Source organism: Pantherophis guttatus, chromosome 3 (genome assembly GCF_059756535.1).
Source record: "Pantherophis guttatus breed Tessera chromosome 3, ASM5975653v1, whole genome shotgun sequence".
Classification (NCBI taxonomy): domain Eukaryota; kingdom Metazoa; phylum Chordata; class Lepidosauria; order Squamata; family Colubridae; genus Pantherophis; species Pantherophis guttatus.
The window spans coordinates 100,188,857-100,213,550 of record NC_142065.1 but is presented as its reverse complement, the minus strand read 5'-3'; the positions used below and the strand labels follow the sequence as shown (position 1 = coordinate 100,213,550).

At 37.9% G+C, this 24,694-nt stretch overlaps 1 protein-coding gene across 1 annotated transcript; it reads right to left on the bottom strand.

Moving 5' to 3' along the window:
- Positions 1 to 326: 326 nt before the first annotated feature.
- PDC (phosducin) lies at positions 327 to 23,690 on the bottom strand. The gene is made up of 4 exons (XM_034409607.2): positions 23,574 to 23,690; positions 3,644 to 3,729; positions 2,057 to 2,220; positions 327 to 927 (listed from the first exon to the last, which is right to left on the bottom strand). The coding sequence occupies exons 2-4, from the start codon at positions 3,705 to 3,707 to the stop codon at positions 400 to 402; spliced, it is 756 nt and encodes a 251-aa protein (XP_034265498.1). The 5' UTR covers positions 3,708 to 3,729; positions 23,574 to 23,690; the 3' UTR covers positions 327 to 399.
- Positions 23,691 to 24,694: the final 1,004 nt, after the last annotated feature.

Here is a 24,694-nt window from a genome sequence, read left to right as displayed (position 1 = left end):
AAATGAGGATTAAAACAATGTCACTTCCTACTCCTATCCTTCCAAAAAAGTTAATGTCCAGTATTAGTCCATCTTCAGTGGTCTCTGAAAATTGTCCATACTACTGAGGGTATAGTTACAATTGGGTGATTTATATCTAGCATTGCATCCCCTTGGTAAGAAGATTTCACCAATCCTAATTTGTTCTCTTATTTCTTGTAAAAGTGAAAAGAAGAGGAAAAAACAAAAAGGGATCATCAGGCTAAGACCTGGGCATCCCTTATTTCTTTTATATCTTTCTATACTTTCCTAATAAGTCTTTTTTAATGCTTCTATATGCAGCATTTCCTACGTAAATTTGGCCCCAAATGGGATCCAAACTAAAAATTCACTGAGCACAGATGATGAAATACTAGATATCTACTGTTCAATTTCTTGTTCATTCATGTCACCATTGCCAAGTTCTGGAATTCCTTTCTGAGGGAGTAACCCATATTCATTTAAGAAAGTCTCCACATCTGTAGTAGAAAATTCTCCATTCAGTTGGTCGGTCACACTAATGAAATTGCTTATAAGCTCCCCACCTTTGTAGACAAGTAGTGTTGGAAGAACATCACTGGAGAAACGGTCTCCTGCCCCTGTGTTAGCAGCCTTAATTTTGCAAAATTTCACAATGGAATACTCAGCAGCAAGACTATTAAGGCTGCTGTTGAGTGCGTCACACTCCTTGATGTCATCTTCATAGATGTGGACAATTACAGTGGTGGCCTTGTGTTCTTTCTCCACAGCTTCCAGGAACTCCTTCCCATCCTGCAGCTCAGAAACGTAGCCGTGCTTTGGCGCAAAGCTCAATCGCTCGTGCATGTTCTTCATGCAGCGCTTCCGGTATTGCTGTAAACAACTCTCATCTTCTTTGACATTCAACAACTCATATTCTTGCACACTCATCTGCAAGTAATTGTAAGAATACATTGAACTATAAGTGCCAATTTAATTGCCAATCATAAAATGAGAGATTTCATGCAGTCTCGTGGAATATAAATAGAACATTTTATACTCAAAGAACAGCACTGAAAGTTCAAAAGCTTCCATGTAAATATATTTATTCCAATGAGCATTGGTAGGGCATTGATCCTGATGCAGGCTTTCTGTCCAATATTGACAGTACCATCAGGAGGATTATTTCTACTATATATTGTCACAAAATGAAAGTGAGTTGACTACAATATAGGCATTTCAACAATGAAACTGGATCAGGCAAACAAATATGCCATTGTTTGGTATAGGATGTTATAATAAGATATATCTACTTCTGGAACAATGAGGATTCTATTCTAATTGTGCACTGTCAAAAAACATCAACCTAGTTTTTGCCAATGACTTGGAGCCATTAAACGTTTCCACAAGTTGGCTAATGCAGGGCCTGGTAAAATTATAAAATGGTCATATCTCAATACTCAGTCTGATCTTCGGGAATACATTTCCCTTGTTCTTTGTGTTTTTAATACTGCAAATGTAGTAAAATATTAGTAAAATATAAAAGTAGGGAAAACTATTTTCTATAGGAATTCTACTTATTTGGTTCTGTGACAGGTAAAAAAAACCTGTTGTCTTCCAGATTTTGCTGTGCTCCCAGCATCCCTTTTCTAGGCTACACCAAGGAGTTGTTTGCAACATGTCGAGGACTAAAAGATCCCCAAAACTATTCCAGGGGTTCAAATGATCTTACTTACATATTCCAGAAATATGTGAAAGAAGGAGACTGTGGGGTCCCACATGCTTTTCCCCCATACTTTCTACGAATGTGGATTGTATGACATGGCTTTTATACCCATACCAATTTATTAAACGGGATCTATCTTCTCTTGCCTGGAACAGTTCCGATTTCGAAACATGTATGATGCCATATTCAACCTCACGCATATTAACTATACATCTGACATGCATGGTGAAAATGTATCTGTTATGTGCATTAGCATAACAAGCCTACCCCATTTTTCTTGTATATATAGAAAAATTATCTGAAACTTTCCCCCGTGCATCTTTTCCATTACATTGTCTTCCTTCCCTCATTTACCTTACGACTGACTCGTTCTCTGATGTCTCTATGATCTCTGCTCTGACAGTTGTAGGGCGAAGAGATTTGCCTGATGAGGAGCTCTCTCTTACTTGGAGGAAGACGGTCTTGGTCTTGGCTCTCCAATTTAAATTTTCTCCAGTCATTGATCACCCCTTTAGGTCCTAGAAGAAGAAAATGCTTTTATTTTGTGTTATTTAGTTTTACTTTCTTTTAAAATTATCAATCTTTCCTTTTTAATTATCAGTCTTTAGATGCTTCAACAAAGAAGGTTAGTGAGGAAAATAGAAAAGCAGACATAGGCAGATACTGTATATCCCCAACAGAGGCTGAAAAATATTGTCTTATTATTGAAATGAAATTTCCAAATTCAACTCACTCCAAAAATTATGGTATTGTAAATGGCTCAGAGTCGCTTTGGATAGTGAGATGGGTAGCATATAAATTAGATAGACAGATGATTGATAGATAAATTAGATAGAAGATTAGATGATAGATAGATAGATAGATAGATAGATAGATAGATAGATAGATAGATAGAGCTGTATCAGGAGACATTTGGGTGCAAAAATTAATAATTATGAACCTTATACAGACTACAGTTCTACTGGTGGACAGTTAGTTACTTGAGGTGATTGTAAAAGATCCAGCTTTGACTAATTACCATATTTTTCAGAGTATAAGACACACTTTTTCCCTCCAAAAAAGTGGGTGGAAATGTCTGTGCTTCTTATACAGCAAATATTGCAGCGGGGGAGGGAGTGGTGTTGGTGTGGGGCCGATCAACTGTTCTAGAACGGGCTGCGGTGGCAGCGGTGAATGAGATGTGGTGGCGGTGGTGAACGGGCCGCAGCGGCAAATGGGTGAATGGGCTGCAGTGGTGAACGGGCCACAGCGAACAAGGGGCCTTGAATGAGCCGCAGCAGCAGTGCGAACGGGCTGTGAGAAACAGGTTGTGGTGAACAGGCCGTGACAGCAGGGAAATGGGCCACGGCGAATGGGCCAGATGAATACCGGATGGATGCTGGGAGGCAGAGGCAGATTTTTTTTCCTCCCCAAAAGCTAGGTGCATCTTATAGTCTGGAGTGTCTTCTAGTCCGAAAAATATGATATTTCTTTTAAGAAGAATATGGGGAGAGGAAATGTTGTAGAAAGCTTTCCAAATCCTATAAATTTCTCTTACAAATTGTGGGTCAACCATTAGAGGAGTTAGTGTTAAGTCCTAATGACCATAGAGACACTACGCTTGATTTTAGCCAAAAGGCTGAGAAGATAGATTTTTGTCCATGTTTATATATATATATTATATATATATATATATAATTTTACTTTACTTTACTTTATTTTACTTTACTTTACTTTATTACTTTATTATTTTATTTTATTTTATGATTATTTTATATACTTATACATACACACACAGACACACACACAAAATTTAGAATTTATGTATATATTGAATTAATTTTACATGCCGCCTCTATTCTACAACATATTCTTACTGCTGCCCTTACAATTCAGTGTTAAGCAAAGTGTCCAGAAAGCAGTCATTTATCATTTGTATCAGGGATATTTTGATTTGATTACCTGTATGTACAGCTTCTGGGGCTTCAAGTTCGTCTTCCAAATTAATACTTGGTTGGTGTTCCATGATTGCAACAGGCTGGTAGAGACTAGTAGTCAAACAGACAAATAGAAAAACATTTACACATAGAATTCATGGGCAAAGACTATAGACTTTTAAAGCATATCACCACATAATTAACAAGCAATAGCCACAGGTAGTTCATTTTATGAAATCCTTATAATTCTCTGCTGAATATCTGAAAGAATACAGGAAAAACTAGCTGTGTCTAGCTCTTAAAAGGGATTATAAAAATTAGTCTAGACTGACATGTAGGCTCAAATTGTTACAGTGTGATTAAATATCATATATTCTTTTATCAGATATTCCATTTAAAAAAACCTTATATTATCTCTGCATCCGCTCCCAGGATACACAATATGCAGTCATTTCCAAGCAAAATATGTACAGCAATATTATTTCCCTGTAATGTATGTTCATAAAAAACATAGAAGTGGAGGTATTCAAACAAAAAACACATCTCCAGAAAACATGGTTGTTAAAAGAACAGCATTCTTTATTGGCAATTGTGTTACTTTGATTGGAAAAAGCAGTGATGAAATAGCATTTGTTTTAAGGCACGAGTAAGTAGTGTTTCCAAGGCTAAAGTTTATGTGGCATGTCAAGATCCATTTAGAAAATGAATAGAACCATATTTTCCAACTATAGTTACAATTTCAGAGTTTTATTCCTTTTGTCTTTTACGGGACAGGTAGTCCTCGACTTATGACCACAATTGGAACCAGAATTTCCAATGTTTAGTTTAGTTTAGTTTATTTGATTTATATACCGCCCTTCTCCCGAAGGACTCAGGGCGGTGAACAGCCACAAGATAAAAACACATAAATACAAAATTTAAAAAACAGAATAAAACTGAATTAAACAATTTGGCCGAAGACAGATTTAATGTTAAGTAAGGCACCTGATTTTACCACCTTTTTTGCCATAGTTGTCAAGCGAATCATTTTAGTTGTTAAGAGAAAGGAGTGATTGTTAAGTGAATCCAGTTTACTCCATTGACTTTGCTTGTTGGAAATTGGCTCGGAAGGTTGCAGATAGTGATCACATGACCCTAAGATGACGCTCTGAATACATGCCAATTGTCAAGCACTTCAATTTTGATCACGTGACCGTGGAGATACTGCAACAGTGGTTAAGTATAAGGACCAGTTGTTAAGTCAATTTTTTTAGGGCCATTGTAATTTTGAATGGCTGCTATATGGATGGTTATAAGCTGACTTTTTTTCTTTTTACAACCCTCTAATCCCTTTCATTAGAATGGAGTTGGGACAACTGAATGGAGCTGAGCGTTTACTGGCCAGATGCCCTTCCTGCCGCCTATGTGGAGTTCGCAGCAGGTATTTTCTCTTAGCACCCTGAATATAGAAACATCTGTCACTGCCTAGGTTGAATTCTCAACCTTCCAAGTAGGAGGTGAGCATATTCACCTCTAGGCCACTGTGACACTTAAATTGTTGAAGTTGAATACTATATACAATTCTATAATAAGAATGAAGTGTGGGTTGGCGTATTGCAATTACATTGAAAAATATTTCAACAAGGAGAAGGTAAAAATTAAAAATGTCAAACCAAGCTTGATGTCTCTCTCTTTTTTTTAATAAGGCAAAGTTTATCAATTTTAGAATTAGTATAAATAATTTTGTTTTCTGGCTTATTAAACCATGTGTCTGGGTGACTACCAAACAGCAAGATGGAATATATTGTTCTTTGCATGGAAAAATGAGTAAATAAAAATGTAGGGAATGAAAGTGAAGTTATATAATGCCTATTCATTTGTTTATGAATTAAAGTTTTCCTGGCATTCTAAATAAAATGATGCAAAAGAGCAGATGTATCTGGATGTAAGAAATATTTGCATTTAGTCTGAAATAGTTCTACTATTGCTTTGGCATGCATTTGGCTATAATTCTAAAGCAGGGGTGTCAAACTCGATTAAATTGAGGGCGACATCAGGGTTGTGTTTGACCTTGAGCGGCTGGGGTGGGTGTGGCCAGGGTGTGCGTGGCCAGCTCGAGGTCATTCATGTCAGGGGCACCTGTGATGGCTCGAGTGCTCTGCCAGTGAAAACCCAAGCACCGTTTTCACTGGTAGAAGCACCACAGGCCGGTCCTTTGCTGTTTCCAGGGCGGCCCCATGGTCCAGATTTAAGTACCCTGTGGGCCTAATTCAGTCCCCTTGTTCTAAAGATATACTATTTGGAATTATAAGTGTCACTTAAAAAAAGAAGTGATTGGTAAGTGATTGGTAAGTAAATACTTGTCATGGTAAAATGAAAAGTAAATATGCACTGGGAAGTCTTTGTGCATTTATTTCTGATGGAGAAATATGGATAATATATTTGTACAAAGGGCAAATTGTTTGATCTTGTTCTTATTCTATTTGAGGTTTGTTTGACACACCCATGTCGGTAAAAATATCTCAAGGAGACATTACCCAAGTGATAATTTTAGCAGCTGCAAGTATATACAAGGGAAAATTGGCTACTTCACAATGAATACATTTCTTTCATGTCATGTAAGTACAAATGTTTGTACTTCACTTGGTTAAATGTCTTTACTATTTCCCTATGAAATTTCAAAACCTGGGACAGTACAGGGCATTAAAATACACAAATAATCTCAAAAGGTCTCAATGGTAGCAAAGATTACGTGAAGAACCATTTTGCCACAATGAGATTGATCTGCCCCACTAGCTCCACCAGAAGGGTCATACTACAGACCCCATTGGTCGAGGAATTCTGGCTGGCAGGGTCTAGGAGAAGAGCCTTTTCTGTTGTGGCCCCGGCCTTTGGAACATCTTACTGCTGGAGGTGAGATTGATTCCCACCTTCTTGACCTTCCTTAAGGATCTCAATACCTGGCTCTGTTGATTGACTTGGGCTCCCGATGAGGATGCTTTAAGTTGGAGATGGCTGGTGGAGTACAAAGAACCCACTTCCGTACTGCTTGTGAATTTAGTTAATAGTTTTACTTAATTCCTGTTCATTTTAATATTTTAAAATGTTTTTATATCTGTGTTTTTATATCTTTTATTGTAAGTTGCTCAGATTCACTTAGTGAGATGGGTGGAATATAATTAATAGCATTTTTTAAAAGATAAATAAATAAATGCAGATTTTAAAAGCTCCAGCATAAATCCTCAGCTTAACTGGTTAGCTGGGAAAGGTCTCTGAGGATAATGCCAATCAGTAAGGACATTAGATCAACTACAAATTCAATTTAGGGCAATACAGATGCTGATACAGTTTTCTTTTTATATCAGAGATGGGCAGAATTCAGGCTTGCAGGATATAATTGGAGTTTTAGCAGATTTCTGAGTTCTGCCACCAATTTCAGACAAACTTGATGGCTAAGATACAGCTTTCAAATTGCACTCTACCACTAAAAAAATCCTGCAAGCCTGAATTCTCTCTTGCTTAATTAACAAGATATAATTGGAGTTCTAGCAGACTTCTGAGTCCTTTCAAATTGCACTCTACCACTAAAAAAACCCTGTTAATTACATTAAGATCAATATATCCTGGTGGAACGAACTGGTGTTATGTAGAAATCTTCTAGTTAATAAGAAATATCTATGTTATTGCATTCTGTTATCCCTCCCACCAACCTTCACTTTAATTTTTCCAAGCATATTGACATCTCCTTTGGGTGTACCAATAACACTGTTTTGGTAACAGAGACAGCTGGAATTATTAAACATTCCTATATTCGGTCATGTCATTCCTTTCTAAATTTACACTGCACTTATGTATAAGTGAAAACTAGCACATACTTGCATTAGTTGCTAAGAGGGAGAAACTAAGAAGAATGATGGCACATGTTTATGTTTCACATATGATACTTTCCAGGAATAGGGTCACACATTCCCCTCCATTAAGTAATGTGCAAAACAAACCAACAAACAAATAAGCAAACACCCAACCCTTATTTAAATAGGTAGCTTTCCCTACTTATATGTTGTGTTTTTTTGATGGATCTATATCTGCCACAATCAAAATGCCTTTTTTGGAGTTTACAATGAAATCATAAAAAGGATAATACTATAAAATAACCTTGGTATAATTAAATAAGTAGTTAAAAATAAAACAACTCCTACCCACAAACAGAAGCCAGCCATGATAACATCACTTCAATCTCCCAAGGCTGTCTGAAATAAGTCTGTTTTCAGTAACTTATGGAAAACCAGCAATGTGGGGGCTGATCTACTCACCAAGGAGAGACTCTTTGCAATGCAGGTGCTCCAATTGACAGGAAAACAACAACAACAATCCAACACCTACAAGATGGTTGACATCACCTCCTAAAAATGGGGATTGACTAGCAGTTTTTCCCATGATATATGAATCAAGAGGCCAAAACTTACTGGAGAAGACAGTTCTGCAGGGATTTTGGTGTCACTCCATATATTATACAGTACATATTTTGCACATTTTTCTCCTACTGAATGTAATTTTCTCTGGCAAGTACATTTTGAGTAGAGAATGTGTAAGGTCCAGAAAAAGTATAGGAGCAAGTCCAGAATCCAAAGGAAAGTAGAACAGAATTATGATTTGGGGAACGCATATTGGATCAATTAATTTTTAAAAAAATCAGTGAAATTCTCCAATATCACCAAGGACAGCGCATCACTGCTGCATCCCAAAATATTTAGAGAAAGATCTATTAAATGTCTGTTTATGCTTTAAACAAAATGGCTCAACATTTCCATTACTGAGTAGGTTATCTATCATATCTCGATCATCTCTTAAGATACTCAGTGGGTACAATGTCCACCATAATAGCTGCCAGTGCCAGGACTACATAGGAAAACCCAGGAACAAATCATTTTTCATTTTTTACTTCTACATTGCAAAGTTGTAAACAAAGTTGTAAACATAACTTATTTGAAATACTTGCAATCTAGGCTGGCGTTCTGTTTCTACCATAAATCAGACATAGTTTCTGGAATCTTACAAGCTAGGCACAGAAGATACAGAAGGTTTTGACCAATCTTTTGCCTCTGTGTCTACATGGTCATAACTTGAAATTCATATATCTAAACTTGGAGAATTCATTGCTTTACTTCAGACCCTTTTGTGGTCACATTTATTGCAAAAAATTATCTTGATCAATTTCTCTATAGGAATTAAAGTGGGTTTCTTTCTTATGGAATATATAGATAATCCTTGACTTACAACAATTTGTTTATTGACCATTCAAAGTTATAATGGCATTGAAAAAAGTGACCTATAACCATTTTTCACACATACAACCATGCAGCATCTTCACAGTCATCTGATCAAAATTCAGATGCTTGGCAACTGATTCATATTTATGATGATTGCAGTGTCCTGGGGTCATGTGATTACCTTTGGCGACCCCTTGACAAGCAAAGTCAATGGGGAAGCCAGATTGACTTAACAACTGTGTTACTAACTTAACAGCTGTGGTGATTCATTTAACAATTGTAGGAAGAAAGGTCATAACATGGGGCAAAATTGTCTTTAAAAATGGTCTCATTTAGCAGCAGAAATTTTGGGCTTAATTGAGGTCATAAATCAAGGACTATCTGTATCTCCCTTTTGACAGGAGTGATCCTTCATGCAAATAAGTTTAGGTATCCTTTAAGATTGCTAGAGTCTCCTTGAAGCCAAAGAGCACTTTTTGCTTTAGCCATCCTGATCTCCAGGAGACCATCTCAGCACTAAGATCAATCTGATGATTGATTATTGTCTGACACTATTATTTCTAATTCTTCCACAGTCCTTGTTCTGAGGTATCGGTATCTGTGCCTAGCCAAGCTAGTCTTTTTGTAGTTTGTCCCAAATTTTTGAAGTAAACCATTAAGGCATTTCAGTATCGGTGTAAAGTCATGAACATCCTAGGCTTTTAAGGCTAATTGGCTAATCTTGTGTTTACCCATTAGCAAAGGATAATATGGCTAAGACAAGCAATGTGATTATATATATACAGTTGTCCTACGAAGGCCACTAGAAATGTTTTATTAGGAATAAGATGTTTTGGTTATTTAAAATATTTGCCAATTTAGCCTAGCATTGTTTCTATTGTAAGTCAAGCATAGTTTCTGGAATCTTACAAGCTAGGCACAGATACAGAAGGTTTTGTTCAATCTTTTGCCTCTGTGTCTAATCATGATAACTTGGAATTCATATACCTAAACTTAGGAATTCATTGACTATCTTATTATTGATTTGCAATGCACACATTTCTTTTAGAACATTTCACAAATGTTTTCTATCCTCAGAAGAACTCTTGCTGGACTGCATTTGTATGTCCATGGCAATCACAAGGATGACAGAATGTTAACTTCCTACCTCACATTCCCTTAAATCACATTCCCTACCAAATAAAATTACCTCAGTCCATAATGAGGTCAATCCATGCCATCTAATTTTGATGACACTCTTTATCAATATGTGCTTTCGTATCTTCTTTGAAACCATTGCAAACAGTGCAACTTCTTTTATTACATGTCTGTCTTCATCAGACAATCAAAAATATTATTTGCACTTTGCTAACACCTATGGTTGCAAATAAATGTTTTAAATACATTCCCCACCAAACCCATTTTTCTTTAAAACAAAACCAAATGCCACATTTAAAATACATATTACACTGACAATTCTCATGACACATTCAAAATTTCTTCAATTCTGAAAAGCATCTGCTGTTTTCTGGTTGCAGCCATTGAATGCAACTGATACGGAACACGGGTTGCAAACTGAACATGTTGCAAGATATGCAGAAGGATTCATATTAGATTAGAGAAAGAATCATATTACAGAAGAAGGAATAAATAAGCCTGGATCAGCTACTACCACCAGCTGGTTCATTTTAATTCATCAGGCTGACAGGAAGGTTAGTGGATTTGTTCAATCTATCCTCTTTAGTAGTCTTAATGCAATTCCTTATTTGGGGCAATGGAAACATTTTAAAAAGGTACAGGTGAAAATTTAATTGATTGCTTTGGATATGCCAGATTGGTGAACATAACTGAAATTAACTGTTTTGTTATTTGTTTAAAGTTACTTTTACTGGTCTCCCCTAAATAGTATGTGGTTTAGTATTAAAACAGAGAACACATTGTATTTTGTTCCTAACTTCTTAAATATTTAGAAGTGTTATATTTTCAAATTTTGAGATATCAACCATTCTATCATGTCATCTCTTGAGGTAAAATTTATTTGAAAAAAGATTTTCCATCCTTAGCATAGGAGGCTGCATATAGATAGGTTTTAATGAAAATCATCTCCCTGTCTCATATTAGTAAATGCTTTTGCTGGATTTAAAGACCTCTCATTTTCCTGAAGTATGTCTTCTGCAAATGGAAGGATCCCTTTAGGTCCAACTCTTTGGCCCATTTGAGTTTTAAAGATAAATCTTGTCCTTCAATGTTTTCAAATCCCAATGTTTTCCAAACTTCTTGGACTGCCCAGCATTCATTTCATTATTGCTATTCTGAGAAAACTAGATCATATGACCTGACCGCCAGTGCTCCTTCCTGACGACCAATAGGAGGGCTTGAAAACTGGCATAAAGTCAGTGCTTCACCCACTGTTAATTTTGCTTGATTTCATGTTTGCAACTGGGTTCACTGCCAACTGCTGTGCCTCTAAGGCACCATTCTGTGGTTGATTTATTAAATGGAAGATAAATTAAAGCATGAAGATGTAATGTCAGAAGGCAGGTGAGGCAAATTTTTCCCCAAAGGGAAAACAGCTCACCACTAAACTCTGCAGAACTCTAGTGTGTCTCCTGGAAAACTGCATTCAGTGCATTTTCTATTCAACCATAGATGCCTTAATTGCTGAACAGAGATTGTTTGTTCCCTCACTGGTGACCTATGGTGTCATCTAGAGTCATACAATCAGCATTGTGCCGAATAACAGTAACAAGATCAGGATTTATATTATTGAGTGAAGATTGGATGGTGGAAATGCTATGGGATCAGGCACACCAGAGGTGGGTTTCAGCAGGTTCTGACCAGTTCTGGACAACCGGTAGTGGAACTTTTGAGTAGTTTGGAGAACTGGTAGTAAAAATTCTGACTGGCCGCATGCCATCTATCCTCTGTCTCCCGAGTCCCAGCTGATTGGGAGGAAATGGGGATTTTGCAGTAACCTTCCCCTGGATTGGGGTGGGAATGGAGATTTTACAGTATCCTTCCCCTGCCACGCCCACCATGCCACGCTCACCAAGCCATGCCATGCCCACCAAGCCACACTCCACAGAACCGGTAGTAAAATTTTTTGAAACCCACGACTGAGGCACACCCAGAGTCAACCTGGGTATGGCAGAAATGAGACAAAGGAGGAAGTAAAAACAAAGTTTTAAAAAGTTAATGAGTATGTTAAAGTAACAAGATGATATCAAAGGACACAAGAAAAGAGCAAGATCAAGATACAAACCAAGTCTGGTTCCAAGTTCTCCGTTTTAGAGAATGACAAGGATGCTAGGATTAATTCATAGCGGCATAAAGAGAAAATATTCCCAACAGCAGGTTCCCTTCCAATGGTAAATTTCATCTCAAAAACTACATGCCTCCATCCTCTTACTTGATTGAATCAGTTATCTTTAAATCATGGTTGTCCAACCCTTTGGCTTGCCTAGGTTGCATTGAGTGAAGAGGAATTGCCTTGGGCCACATATAAAATATATAATATAGTTAATGACTATACATAACAAACTTCCTTTATTTATTTTTTTTATTATCGTGTGGTACCGCATTACTAGGGCTGATGTGGCCCATGGACCCTAGATTGGACAGGTTGGACAGACAGACCCTAGGTTCCTCTGGCTTAGCCTCAAAGGTTGTCCTCCCTGTGTGTTATGATACTGAGAAAATTATGATTAGATTTAATTATGATTAGCTATAACAACTGATTTCTGGATTTCCACTTTATTTTATTTATTTATTTATTTATTTTATTAAATTTGTATACCGCCCTACTCCCGAAGGACTCAGGGCGGTGAACAGCCATGAAATAAAACATATAAATACAAAATTTAAAATAGAAATAAAACAAGTTAGATAAATTTGGCTGAACCATATTTAAAACCCCAATAATTTAAAACCAAATTTAAAATTCCCATTTAAAAGAGGAGAAGTTTAGGTCAGGCCGGCTTACTGAAATAGGAACGTCTTCAGCGTGCGACGGAAGGTACGCAGGTCCGGAATCCTCCGTATCTCGGGGGGGAGCTCGTTCCAGATAGTAGGTGCCCCCACAGAGAAGGCTCTCCCCCTGGGGGCCGCCAGTCGACATTGTTTGGCCGACGGCACCCGGAGGAGCCCCTCTCTATGGGAGCGTACTGGTCGGTGGGAGGCTATTGGTGGTAGCAGGCGGTCCCGTAGATAACCAGGTCCTAAGCCATGGAGCGCTCTAAAGGTGATGACCAAAACCTTGAAGCGCACTCGGAAGACCACCGGGAGCCAGTGCAGCTCGCGCAGGAGAGGCGTTACATGGGAGCGCCATGTCACTCCCATCACCACCCGCGCGGCCGCACTCTGCGCCAGTTGGAGCCTCCGAGTGCTCCTCAAGGGGAGCCCCATGTAGAGAGCGTTACAATAGTCCAGACGGGAGGTGACGAGGGCATAAGTGACCGTGCGTAACGAGTCCCGATCCAGAAAGGGACGCAACTGGCGAATCAGGCAAACCTGATGAAAAATCCTCCCGGTCACGGCCGTCAAGTGCTCTTCTAAAGACAGCCGTGAATCCAGGAGGACACCCAAGTTGCAAGCCCTCTCCGTGGGGGCCAATGCTTCGCCCCTAATAGTCAGCGATGGCACCAGCTGACTATATCGGGATGTCGGAAACCACAGCCACTCGGTCTTGGATGGGTTGAGTCTGAGCCTGTTTCTCCCCATCCAGATCCGTACGGCCTCCAGGCACCGGGACATCACTTCAAGGGCATCGTTGGGGTGGTCTGGGGTGGAGATGTACAGCTGGGTGTCGTCAGCGTACTGATGGTACTCCACCCCGAAACCACGGATGATCTCGCCCAACGGCTTCACATAAATGTTGAACAAAAGGGGCGAGAGGACCGATCCTTGTGGCACCCCACATATAAGGGGCCTCGGGGTCGACCTCTGCCCCCCTGTCAACACAGACTGCGACCGGTCGAAGAGAAAGGAGGAGAACCACCGTAATACGGTGCCTCCCACCCCCAACCCTTCCAACCGGTGCAGCATGATACCATGGTCGATGGTATCAAAAGCCGCTGAGAGATCTAATAGGACCAGGACAGAGGAACAACCTCTGTCCCGAGCCCTCCAGAGATCATCCACCAACGCGACCAATGCTGTTTCCGTGCTGTACCCAGGCCTGAAGCCCGACTGGAACGGATCTAGATACGTCGTTTCATCCAGGTACCGGGGAAACTGTCGTGCCACCACACTCTCAACAACCTTCGCAACAAAGTGAAGGTTGGAGACTGGACGATAATTAGCCAATATTGCCGGGTCCAGGGAAGGCTTCTTGAGGAGAGGTCTCACCATCGCCTCTTTCAAGGCGGCGGGAAAGACACCCTCACTCAATGAAGCATTTATAATCCCCTGGAGCCAGCCTCGCGTCACCTCCCGGGAAGCCAGCACTAACCAGGAGGGGCACGGGTCCAACAAACATGTGGTCGCATTCAGTCTACCCAGAATCCTGTCCACGTCCTCAGGGGTCACAGAGTCAAACTCATCCCAGATAACATTCTCAGGACCTGCCTCCGTCATCCCCACTGGATCTACCCAGTCAGAGTCCAGATCCACTTTATGCTAAATCAAAATTTTAAACCATAGTTTGGTGTGCAACCAAAAATGTTTTGGTCCATGCATGTGGATGTTCTCTTAATTGAGCAGGATGAGGATAATCATCAACTGAAAATGGTAAAATTAATTTCTCTTTGATTAATTAAATGAAAATTAATTTCTACTGTTGTCATGGTTGGATTATTCATTGATAAAGCATTGATTTTCAGTGGCTTCTTCTCTCTGTAAGGCTGGGGACCTAACAAAATAAATCGCAATAATAAATAAAATAATCTTGTCTTATGAATGGTGAAAGGTTTTGGAAAGATTTAGGAGAGTAGCTAATGTTCCCAATGGAAATCACAGCGGACTACCAAAATATCCCAGGCAGTTGACCTCTAAATACATTCTCTCTCTCTCTGATTACCCTGGAACGGTAAACGATTACCATGGAGCCAGCAAAGCAAATGGAATGACAACTATGACACAGATAGAAAGAAAATCATGCTAAATCTGAGTGAAGCTCATAATAAGGATAGCAAACAAGGCTCCTTTTCTCCACACTTCCATTATATTTTTCCAGTGTCCTCCAATGATACAGCAATTGTTATCTACAAATGAAAGCCAGAGACATGCTGTGATGAATTTTGAGGAACTGTGAAGATAATGGCACTCATATCTTCTGTTTGCTTAGACTCTACAGTCTTTGGCAGTGGAAGTGTTCAGATTACTGTTGTTTCAGTTGTGTTGGATGTGTTTCTTGCATCAAGATATGAGGGGGATAGTAAAGATGCTTAGACATAACCATGTTTTTTGTTTGATCTATGCCTTCCTTGGCTTTTAAATGTAATAGGAAGAGAATGTCTGAATGGATCCAAGGTGTAAACTGCTCATTGAGACAAAGGGGAGCCTACAGAAGATGAAAACTATTATAGCTCAATTGCTAAAATCTACCCATGAGTGACATACATAAATGAGCAGTTGCTGGCGAGCTTCAAGTACATCCAAATAAAACTGTTTTTCTTGATCCATTTCAATTCAGTTCCAGGCCTGCATATGTAAGAAAAGTTCCCTTGGTTGAAATGATTTGGGGTTTGTTTGTTTTTCCTCTGGGAGATAAATAAGGTAGTAAAACTATATTATTAACTTCTCCATTACTTTTGAGTTTATCAGCCATAACAGCATCCTCCTAAAAAATTGATTTGAGTTGTAAGGGTACGGTAATAGAATATTTATGTTCCTGCATGATTGGCTGATTTCAGAAGGTAAGATTGGGTGAATTATATTTATTGATAGCAAGCTGAATGATACAACACAACACAACACAACACAACACAACACAACACAACACAACACAACAAGCAACAGATAAAAGTAATTCCGGACACTGCTGCTGAAAAAGATTGATACTTTTGTAAATTAATTTCATGTTTGGGAGGAGGTACTTGCATAATGAATTAACTCTTTGTAATATCTAAGCAGAGCTTCTCACTGTTTTACTGTCTAATTCTCTTTTTTACTCCTCCTCCTGAAGTCTTAAACAACGCAAGGCCATGTTCTCTGAAGGAATTGTTTTTTCTTCTGTGTTTAAGGTTAATTAAAATGTTGATTGCTACATCAATATGTAGTGATTAGGGTATCAAGCTAGAAACTGGGAGACCATGAGTTCTAGCCCCGCAAATGAGTTGGAAGAAAAACCTTCCACAAAAGCAGCATGTCTCTTCTGCTCATTAAATTAACCCAACTGTTTTCCAGGCTTGTGTGGCTAAAGAAGGTCCTACTGTTTTAAGAGTATGTGCTTCAATAAATGGAATCATCAAAGCAATGACTTCTCTTTCTTCAAACGTGGACTATTGTTAGCTAGAATACAGACCCAGAGTACAATAAACATTTTTTATAACTAGAAAAAGACCTCTATATCCCTCATGTTACATTTGGAAATGAAAACAGAAAATGGTAAGTCATTGAAAGTGTTCCCTCTGACCACATTGGATATCAACTTCCAAAAAGACCCCATCAAAATGGCATCACTGGCTATTACTCCATGGGATTTCAAGCTATACTAAATCAGGAATTTCACAATATTCTTACAAATGGTTTAAAAGATTACTCTCTAATGTCATACCCAGGTTGCAATGGATTCTTTAGCAGCTTTTTAAGCTTTTCTGTGATGACAAACAATAAAGATCCAAGTCTCTCGAGATACTACAGGATACATAAGACTCAGGGGCTTTCTTAGATTTTGGAGATTTAAAAGTATTTGTGTTTCCCCTTTTTTATTTTCACTTATTTAAGGTTATTGAATTTTGAAAGAGAAAAGTAAGTTGCAAACTGAACAACTATGTAAGAGATCTTTGGGGCTGCTTATGAGATGGGGAAGAAATGGGAAAATCTCAAAACATTAACCATGAGCAGAGGGATATTTTAATTTATTTGGATAAAAGATGGATTCTGGAATACAGACATTCAAATAGCTCTTAGAGACCCCACTTTTATAATTCACAAATAAATGAATCCCAGAGTTTTGGCTTACTCATTTTTTAAAGATCTCTTTACCTTAATCCTTTACATTCTTGACAGTAAAGTTAACAAGACCCATCATCAATCTTTCTGTACTTTGCTATTAAAGACTTCACAAAATGGTCGCCTTTTTGTGCTTAAGAATCATATCTGATCTTGGAATGATGAGTCAATGTTGTGCTCCAAAAATTGGTTTGGCCAAAACAAAATGGATAGGCTGGAACAATTTACTATAGTTATTAATACATTTATTAATATCTTACTTCTATCATATTAACAATTACAATTGAAAGAAAACTTTGGAAGACGCTTGGAGGCTGCAGCTAAGAGTTTTAAATCTTATCCAGAACTATAAGTTTTACATTTTGAAATACAAGATGTGCTGATCTAGTTCATGGGTATCCAACCTTGGCAACTTTAAGACTTGTGGATTTCAATTCCCAGAATGTTGACTGGCAAATTCTGGGATTTGAAATTCACAAGTCTTAAACTTGCCAAGGTTGGACACCTATGTGATCTAGAGCAATCTTTTCCATTACTGTTTCTTCCAGGTGTATTAAATTACAACTTTTACAGGGCCCACCCAATCTGGGGAGGATCCTGGAAGTTACGAGTCAATTCATCTGGAGAAGAGGTTTCTATTGGAGGCTAGTGAATTTAAGAATTGTCTCCTACAACCCTTCTAATAAGGGATGGTCTTTTAAAAGTAGATCTTTTGGTGACCATTTGCCCATCATGACTTATATTTTTGTAATTGTTTTTAATCCAAACTAGTAGTTTATGTTATGGAAAGCTGGAACTCTATATTAAATGTTTATTTTTAGATATTGATGATTAAAATTGGTAACTAAATATTTTAAAGAGTACTTGCTCCAACTGAATAGAAGCATGCAAGATTTCTGTTTTACATCAAGTTGTTCCTACTTTTTAAAGAATTAACCTTTATATTTATCACACAGAAAGTCATAGGGATAATTTCTGAGCATCTAGACTAAATTAGGTTTTATACAGTCGTGAGATTACTCAGTTTTGCAACATTTAACACTACAGATATTCCTTTATTTACGACCATTTGTTTAGCAACCATTTGAAGTTACAACAGTGCTGGAAAAAAAATGATGTATTTATTTATATTTCATATTTCTTAACTGCTTCAGAGAGGGGTTCTTTGCAGTGACCAAACTTACAATTGGTCCTTGCACTTATGATTCCATGATCTCCATGATTAGAATCCTAAGGGTCACATAATCACCATTTGCGACCTTCCCAACTGGCTTCTGATTAGTAAAGGCAATGAGGAAAGTCAGATTCACTTATCCCAAAGGTGTTTTTTCAAGAGGCAACTGGACTTTCTGGTTTATCTTTGAAGACACTTCACTTCTCATCCAAGAAGCCTCTTCAGCTAAAGAAGCTTCTTGGATGAGAAGCAAAATGTCTTCAAAGAAAAACCAGAAAGTCCAGTTGCCTCTTGAAAAAGCACCTTTGGGACAACCATGACCTGGATGACTGAGAACCTCCATAGTCAGATTCACTTAATGATTGCAGCAAAACTGGTTGTAAAACCAGGTGTGACATATTTAATGGCTACCTTGCTTAGTGATGGAAGTTCCAGTCCCAATTGTCATAAATCAAGGACTACCTTACAGATATTTGAGGCATTAATACATTTTATAAAATTATTTATTTACTGATTGCCACAGCACAGAGTAAGATACTTGAATCGTGGTGGTGGAATCTCTTTCTTCTAAAGACAAAAGCACAAAAGTTGTTAGAAATGTGAAAATGACTGCATTGTTATTCATGTGCTTCTATTCACATGGACTATTTCTTGACTCTTATTATTTGATTTGGTTTTAAATTGTTTTTAACTTTTGTATTTTTGTATTTTATCTTGTGCCTGTTCACCGCCCTGAGTCCTTCAGGAGTAGGGCGGTATACAAATCTAATAAAACTAAACTAAACTAAACTCTTATCGTTTATAGCCCTGCATTAGAAACTTCCTTTGATCAGGAAATTATAGTGGAACAAAAGAAAATGACAATAGTAAATAGGATGCATTTATTGTATTATATATGTTGCAATCAAGTTTTAAAACTTGGAGCAATTTTTGGCTGCATGATAAACTTGATGACAGTATATGTTTTCACACTTTAAGGATCAAGTATAGTGAGTGTCATATTTTGATGAGCAGCATCATTATTCACCTAGATATTAATATTCACTGCAATATATAAAATTGTATATAAATGCCAAAACTTTAAATGGTAATTAGAGGCTTTATAATGAAGGATAAAGATGACAAGAAAGAAAGACAATCTAATGCATTTAAATTCTAGAGTTAATCTCTTGTTGATGTAACAACTGACACAACTTCTTCATTTGAGAATGAATCATGGCAAATAGCAGAGAACCCTTGGCTGACTTAGTAATGATTGTTTACAGACTATAAACATATAGTCTGTAAACTATATAGTCTGTATATAGTCTGTAAATATATCCCTGTAATGCTTTAGCATGGGTATAACAAAGTTGAAGTAAGCACTGCAATTCAAGCTTGACAGAATATTTTTTAATCAAAAAAAAAGTCAATGCTTTCTAAGCTAACAATTGTCAATAGCCATTGGAATGAATGACTCCACTGCAAACAGATCAATCTTTGATAGGTATGTTCCATTGCTGTATTGCACTAATACTCTCATGCTGCAGCTGCTTCTGTCGGACCCACCTTCATCCTGGGATGCTGCTTGGATCTCTGCAAATGTGGACTTGCAGCAGAGGAAAAATCAGGAAAGCCGTGCAGAACTTAGTTCACACAAAAAATGATCATGCCATTATAAGTGTTTAAGGCTTAATTCCAAAGCAAGGCAAGAAACTACTACAAGGAAGGAAGAAGCAAGGGGAGAAAGGAGAGGGAGGGAGGGAGGGAGGGAGGGAGGAAAGGAAGGAAGGAAGGAAGGAAGGAAGGAAGGAAGGAAGGAAGGAAGGAAGGAAGGAAGGAAGGAAGGAAGACAGGCCTTATGCCATTCTGTCAGTCAGGGAACCTCAGAGATGCTGGTGAGCAAACCCTTAAAATGATCATAGAAGCAGCATCCAATTAGCTTTGGATGGTTTGGCAGTTCTATGCAGCTTTATATTGCAATCAGAGGTGGGATTCACATAATTTACCTACCGGTTTACCCAGCACTAAAAATGTGAGCGCGCATGTGGCCTTCTGCACATGCGCTTGCTTGCATACGCACCTTCTGTGCATGCGCCCGACCACAAAAATGTGCCTAAATAGGACAGCATAGAGCGATTTCCGATTCCGGTCCAAACCAGCTGAATACCACTTCTGATTGCCATGAATATTAATGTCTAATTAATGTCTAACTGAATAATGTTGCCACTCATAAAAATGCAGCAGATAAAGTTCAATCCACAGGGGATTTCCAAACAACTATACAGCCTCCAATCCATAGTTAATCAACTCTGCTTTCAGTGACCTCAGCTCACCTGATTTTGCCAGAGCCAAAGAGGACAAATTGATCTTATCTTTGCCTATTCTTTCCAAGAGTGAGACATCAAGGTTTATTTATACAATTTATTGGCCGCCCATCTTACCACAGGTTAAAGAGTATTGGTTTATACCAGACCATCCCAAGGTCTGATGATGAGAAAGTTCTTCCTACTTTACACAGGTATACAAACAAAACAAAGCATAAACCAATTATAGTCCTTTGGCTACTAAACTAAATGTTTGCTTAAATTTGTCTTACATACTTAACCATTATACAGGGATATCAAATTCTGTGTACCATCCACCTAAGATCTACATATCACTACCCAGTTCCTGCCTGCCAATCTTCCAGCATTACATGAAGAAGCAGAATGTAAAAAAAAAAAAAATGGTCAAAGACAAGAAAAACTGGGACAGAGTTTTGGGGACCAGAAAGGAAGAAAACCAGTGGAAAGAGCAGGACATAATTTGGAATTTAGACAGAAGTACAGTATGACCTTAAATGATCTTATTTGTAAAATTAGTAGCTTTGTAAACCATACTACTGTTAGCAGATCATGGCTTTATTTAGAAACCGTTGAGTGCTACTAAGTAGCTTTATTAGTCAGGGACTAATACAGCAATGAGTTGGCAATCTGCTAGCATTTAACAAAGGCATAATTTCTTGCTCTTCAAATGCTCACTCCAACCCTTCCTTCATTGCGGAACATATAAGTGAAAAGATCCTCAAGTTTCCAATGCATAAAAAGTTTGCCTCTAACCTTTTCTTTGTATAAATAGAGGCCATAACTGTCTGGCCTCCAATATACACGTCTCAGTTATAGATAACTGACTCCTATCCCATACTATTCTACAAGTATTTTTTTCCTGGGGAACATCAATAATATATCCCTTCCCTCTACTTATACAGAAGTATTAATATATATTGTGGATTATATGTGGCACCTCAGGGTGCCGTCGGCTAGACAATGCCGGCTGGCGACCCCCAGGAGGAGAGCCTTCTCTGTGGTGGCACCTACCCTTTGGAACAATCTACCCCCAGAGATACGAGTGATCTCCGACCTCCGGACCTTTCGTCGGGCCCTAAAAACTCATCTCTTTCAGTTAGCCGGTCTCTCTTGATTTTATGATTTTATGGTTGGTTTTAAATTTTGATATGGATTTTAAATTGATAAATTTTAAACTATGGGCCAAATTTAATTATTTTAAATCTATTTTTTAATCGTACTTATGTATAAATGTTTTTTATTCTGGCTGTTCACCGCCCTGAGTCCGAAAGGAGAAGGGCGGTATAGAAATTCGAATAATAAATAAATAAATTAAGATTCAGTTTACTGTCTTGACAATTATGTTGTCACTCAATACAGTAGATCACCACATAGTTGTGACCCATTCAGCTAGAGCAACCTGACATGAAACATTGCTTCTTTTCATTGCAACGCTGGCAATTCATTTAAGAGTGTGGCTTGATAAATCTTCTTTAAAAGGAAAGATACCTACTTTTACATGTTGGCAAAATAACATCTATGGATGTCAGTCTTTGTTTGAACAGGAATACAGTACATTCAATATTATATTACACAAATGGAAACATTTTCTTAGTTACATTATGAGGACTAACGTGATTTCATCAGCAAACTGTAATAACCTTATCAACATGGGTTGCAGCCTGGCACTCACACTTATGTAGGAATAATGGTTACTGAATTTATTTCTGAACAGAAGCCCATAGAATAGGACTACCACTTTCAAACATTTTGATGCATAAAACAAAATAAAAATCCTAAATGCACTTGTTGTACAATGCTTTGCAGATCTACTTAGAAATAGGTTTCACTAAACACACTGGCTTCTATTTAAGCATCTTCAAATGGTATGTAGAAATGACATTTGGAGGCAGGAGAAAGAGTCACAGACTACCATCAGATAAAAGGTATCTTAGCCCACAGAAGAAAAAGGGATGTGGGAAGCATCTCAGAATGAATCCTCCCTAGTTTTCTGGAAAACAAAAGAGAGGACGGATGCTTTTAAACTTGCAAAACTGATGCCAGCCTTTGAGGTCATCCAGACAAGAAGCATAAACCTTGATTACTAATGCTACCTTTATTGTAATGTTACAGTAGTAGAATCTTTCAAGTCTTGAAGCACTTCTCCGCTCCCTGGTAATCTAATCTGTCTCCAAAGGTCATTTCCACATACCATTAAAACACACAACTAGTCAGTGGATTTAGTGAAGCTCATTTCCTCAAGATCATACCCACATACATCTGTAGGTTTACTTTCATTAAATATTTTATGCTTCCATGTTGCATCAATAATATGAGTCTAAGCAGTTAATAGCTTAATATGCAATACAGGTAATACAGGTAATACATTGCATTAGATTGAAACATATCAAATATACGAGACATATCTATAATAATAATACAGTTGATGAAAATTCAGTGTAATTATAAACTGTAACACCAGATTGATCTCAGTTCAAGTACATCACTCATCTTCTCTTCAATCCCCAAGTGTACACTTGAAATACTACATTTCTAAAAACTTCCTGATTATTAGGAATGAAAGATGAAGTTCTTATATTTGGTACAGCAACATTCCACAGGGAGTTTCTGCTCAATTCTGAGTCACCTCTATCTGCACCTTAGGATTCCATTCCCTGTGTATTCATGGTATAAAAAATGATTTGGAAGAGGTACTTTATAAGAGTGTTTGTCCACTTGGTAACTTTAAGATATGTGGACTTCAACTCCTAAAGTCGAACAGTCTCTTGGTTCAAACCATCTCTTTAATGTGCCTCCTTAAAGTAGCTTTTTTAAAGCTCACATTGAACCACATCAAAACCACAGTTGCTTTAAAGAGGATTTATATTTGTGCTCGTGTGCATTCTGAATTTCTGCTTCTGAGTCAATTTTGAAGCATGCACAGCCTTAATATAAAGTCAAACTTTCTTTGAATGATTGGCGTCTCATATCTTTCAGCCTTCAAAAAACACTACAAAATCAAATCACAATCAAATTGTAGTAACATTCCTTTCAACCTTCAGTAAAATATACTTTTAAAATATAAGTTTAAGTTTCATATAACTTGCTAGTACCCTGCTAGCAAAGAAAAACTACCTTGTGAACTCAGATAATCAAACCCAGGTTTTCTGATGTATTCCCCAAGAATCTTGATCCGGTGAGGCTGAGTGTTTGTGAGTCTTGGATGCCTTAACAATTGAGGCTAGATAGATACAGATGGAGATTTACTCCTTTGGATAAGCATGACCCTTGCAGAAATAGCTCTGGACAGGTAAGAGGATTATTATAAAGGAATTAGCAAACTCTGTTAATTAGTTCAGACCAATGAAATGTGAGGCTTTCCAAAGATTTAAAGGATTTACTACATAGGTACAGTTGTGGAGAGAAGCCAACCAGAATTCTGGATGAACCCTAAATATTGGGGTTAGCAGTAGGCTAAACCATCTGGAAATACAGGAGATGAATAATTGACGGGACATATGGCACCATTATTAATATTTTCTAAGAATATGATTGACATATGAATCAAGTTCACTTTCCCAATGAGCTGTTATTGAATTGATACAGCTTTCTTTCTATTAGGAGGCCTGTAGTATTTTGTACTTATGATTAGCCATAGCACTTAGACTTATATACTGCTTCACATTGCTTTACATCCCTCTCTATAAAGGGTTTACAGAGTCAGCATATTGCCCCCAACAATCTGGGTTCTCATTTTACCGACCTCAGAAGGATGGAAGGCTGAGTCAACCTTGAGCCTGCTGAACTGCAGTCAGGAGAAGTAGGCTGCAGTACTGTTTTCTAACCACTGCGCCACCACTCTTAGTGCTTTTTCTCTTTCTGTCTTTGGAATCGATACTAAAGGAGTAGGAGTGGGAAATTAATATGATACTACTTATTTTTCAAGTTCTTTTGACAATAAAAATTATAACTTATTATGATTGCGAATGTAAGAATGTAGAATAAAAATATTGTTTCGAGGTTAATATGTTCCAAAAAGATTATGTGATATCTCTTTGTTGCCATGGGTTCAACCTAGGATTTAATGTAGGTGCTAGAGAAGTCAGCCTTTTAAATTCAGCTATCATGCAAAGGTTAGAGGGAAATACATTGCTCTTCTGACTGGCTTGCAAAATTGACATCCATAATGCTGGTTTGTTGCTTCAGGAAGAAGAAGTTTTGTTCTCCTTAGCCCTAAACTGATATAAACTCAGTGC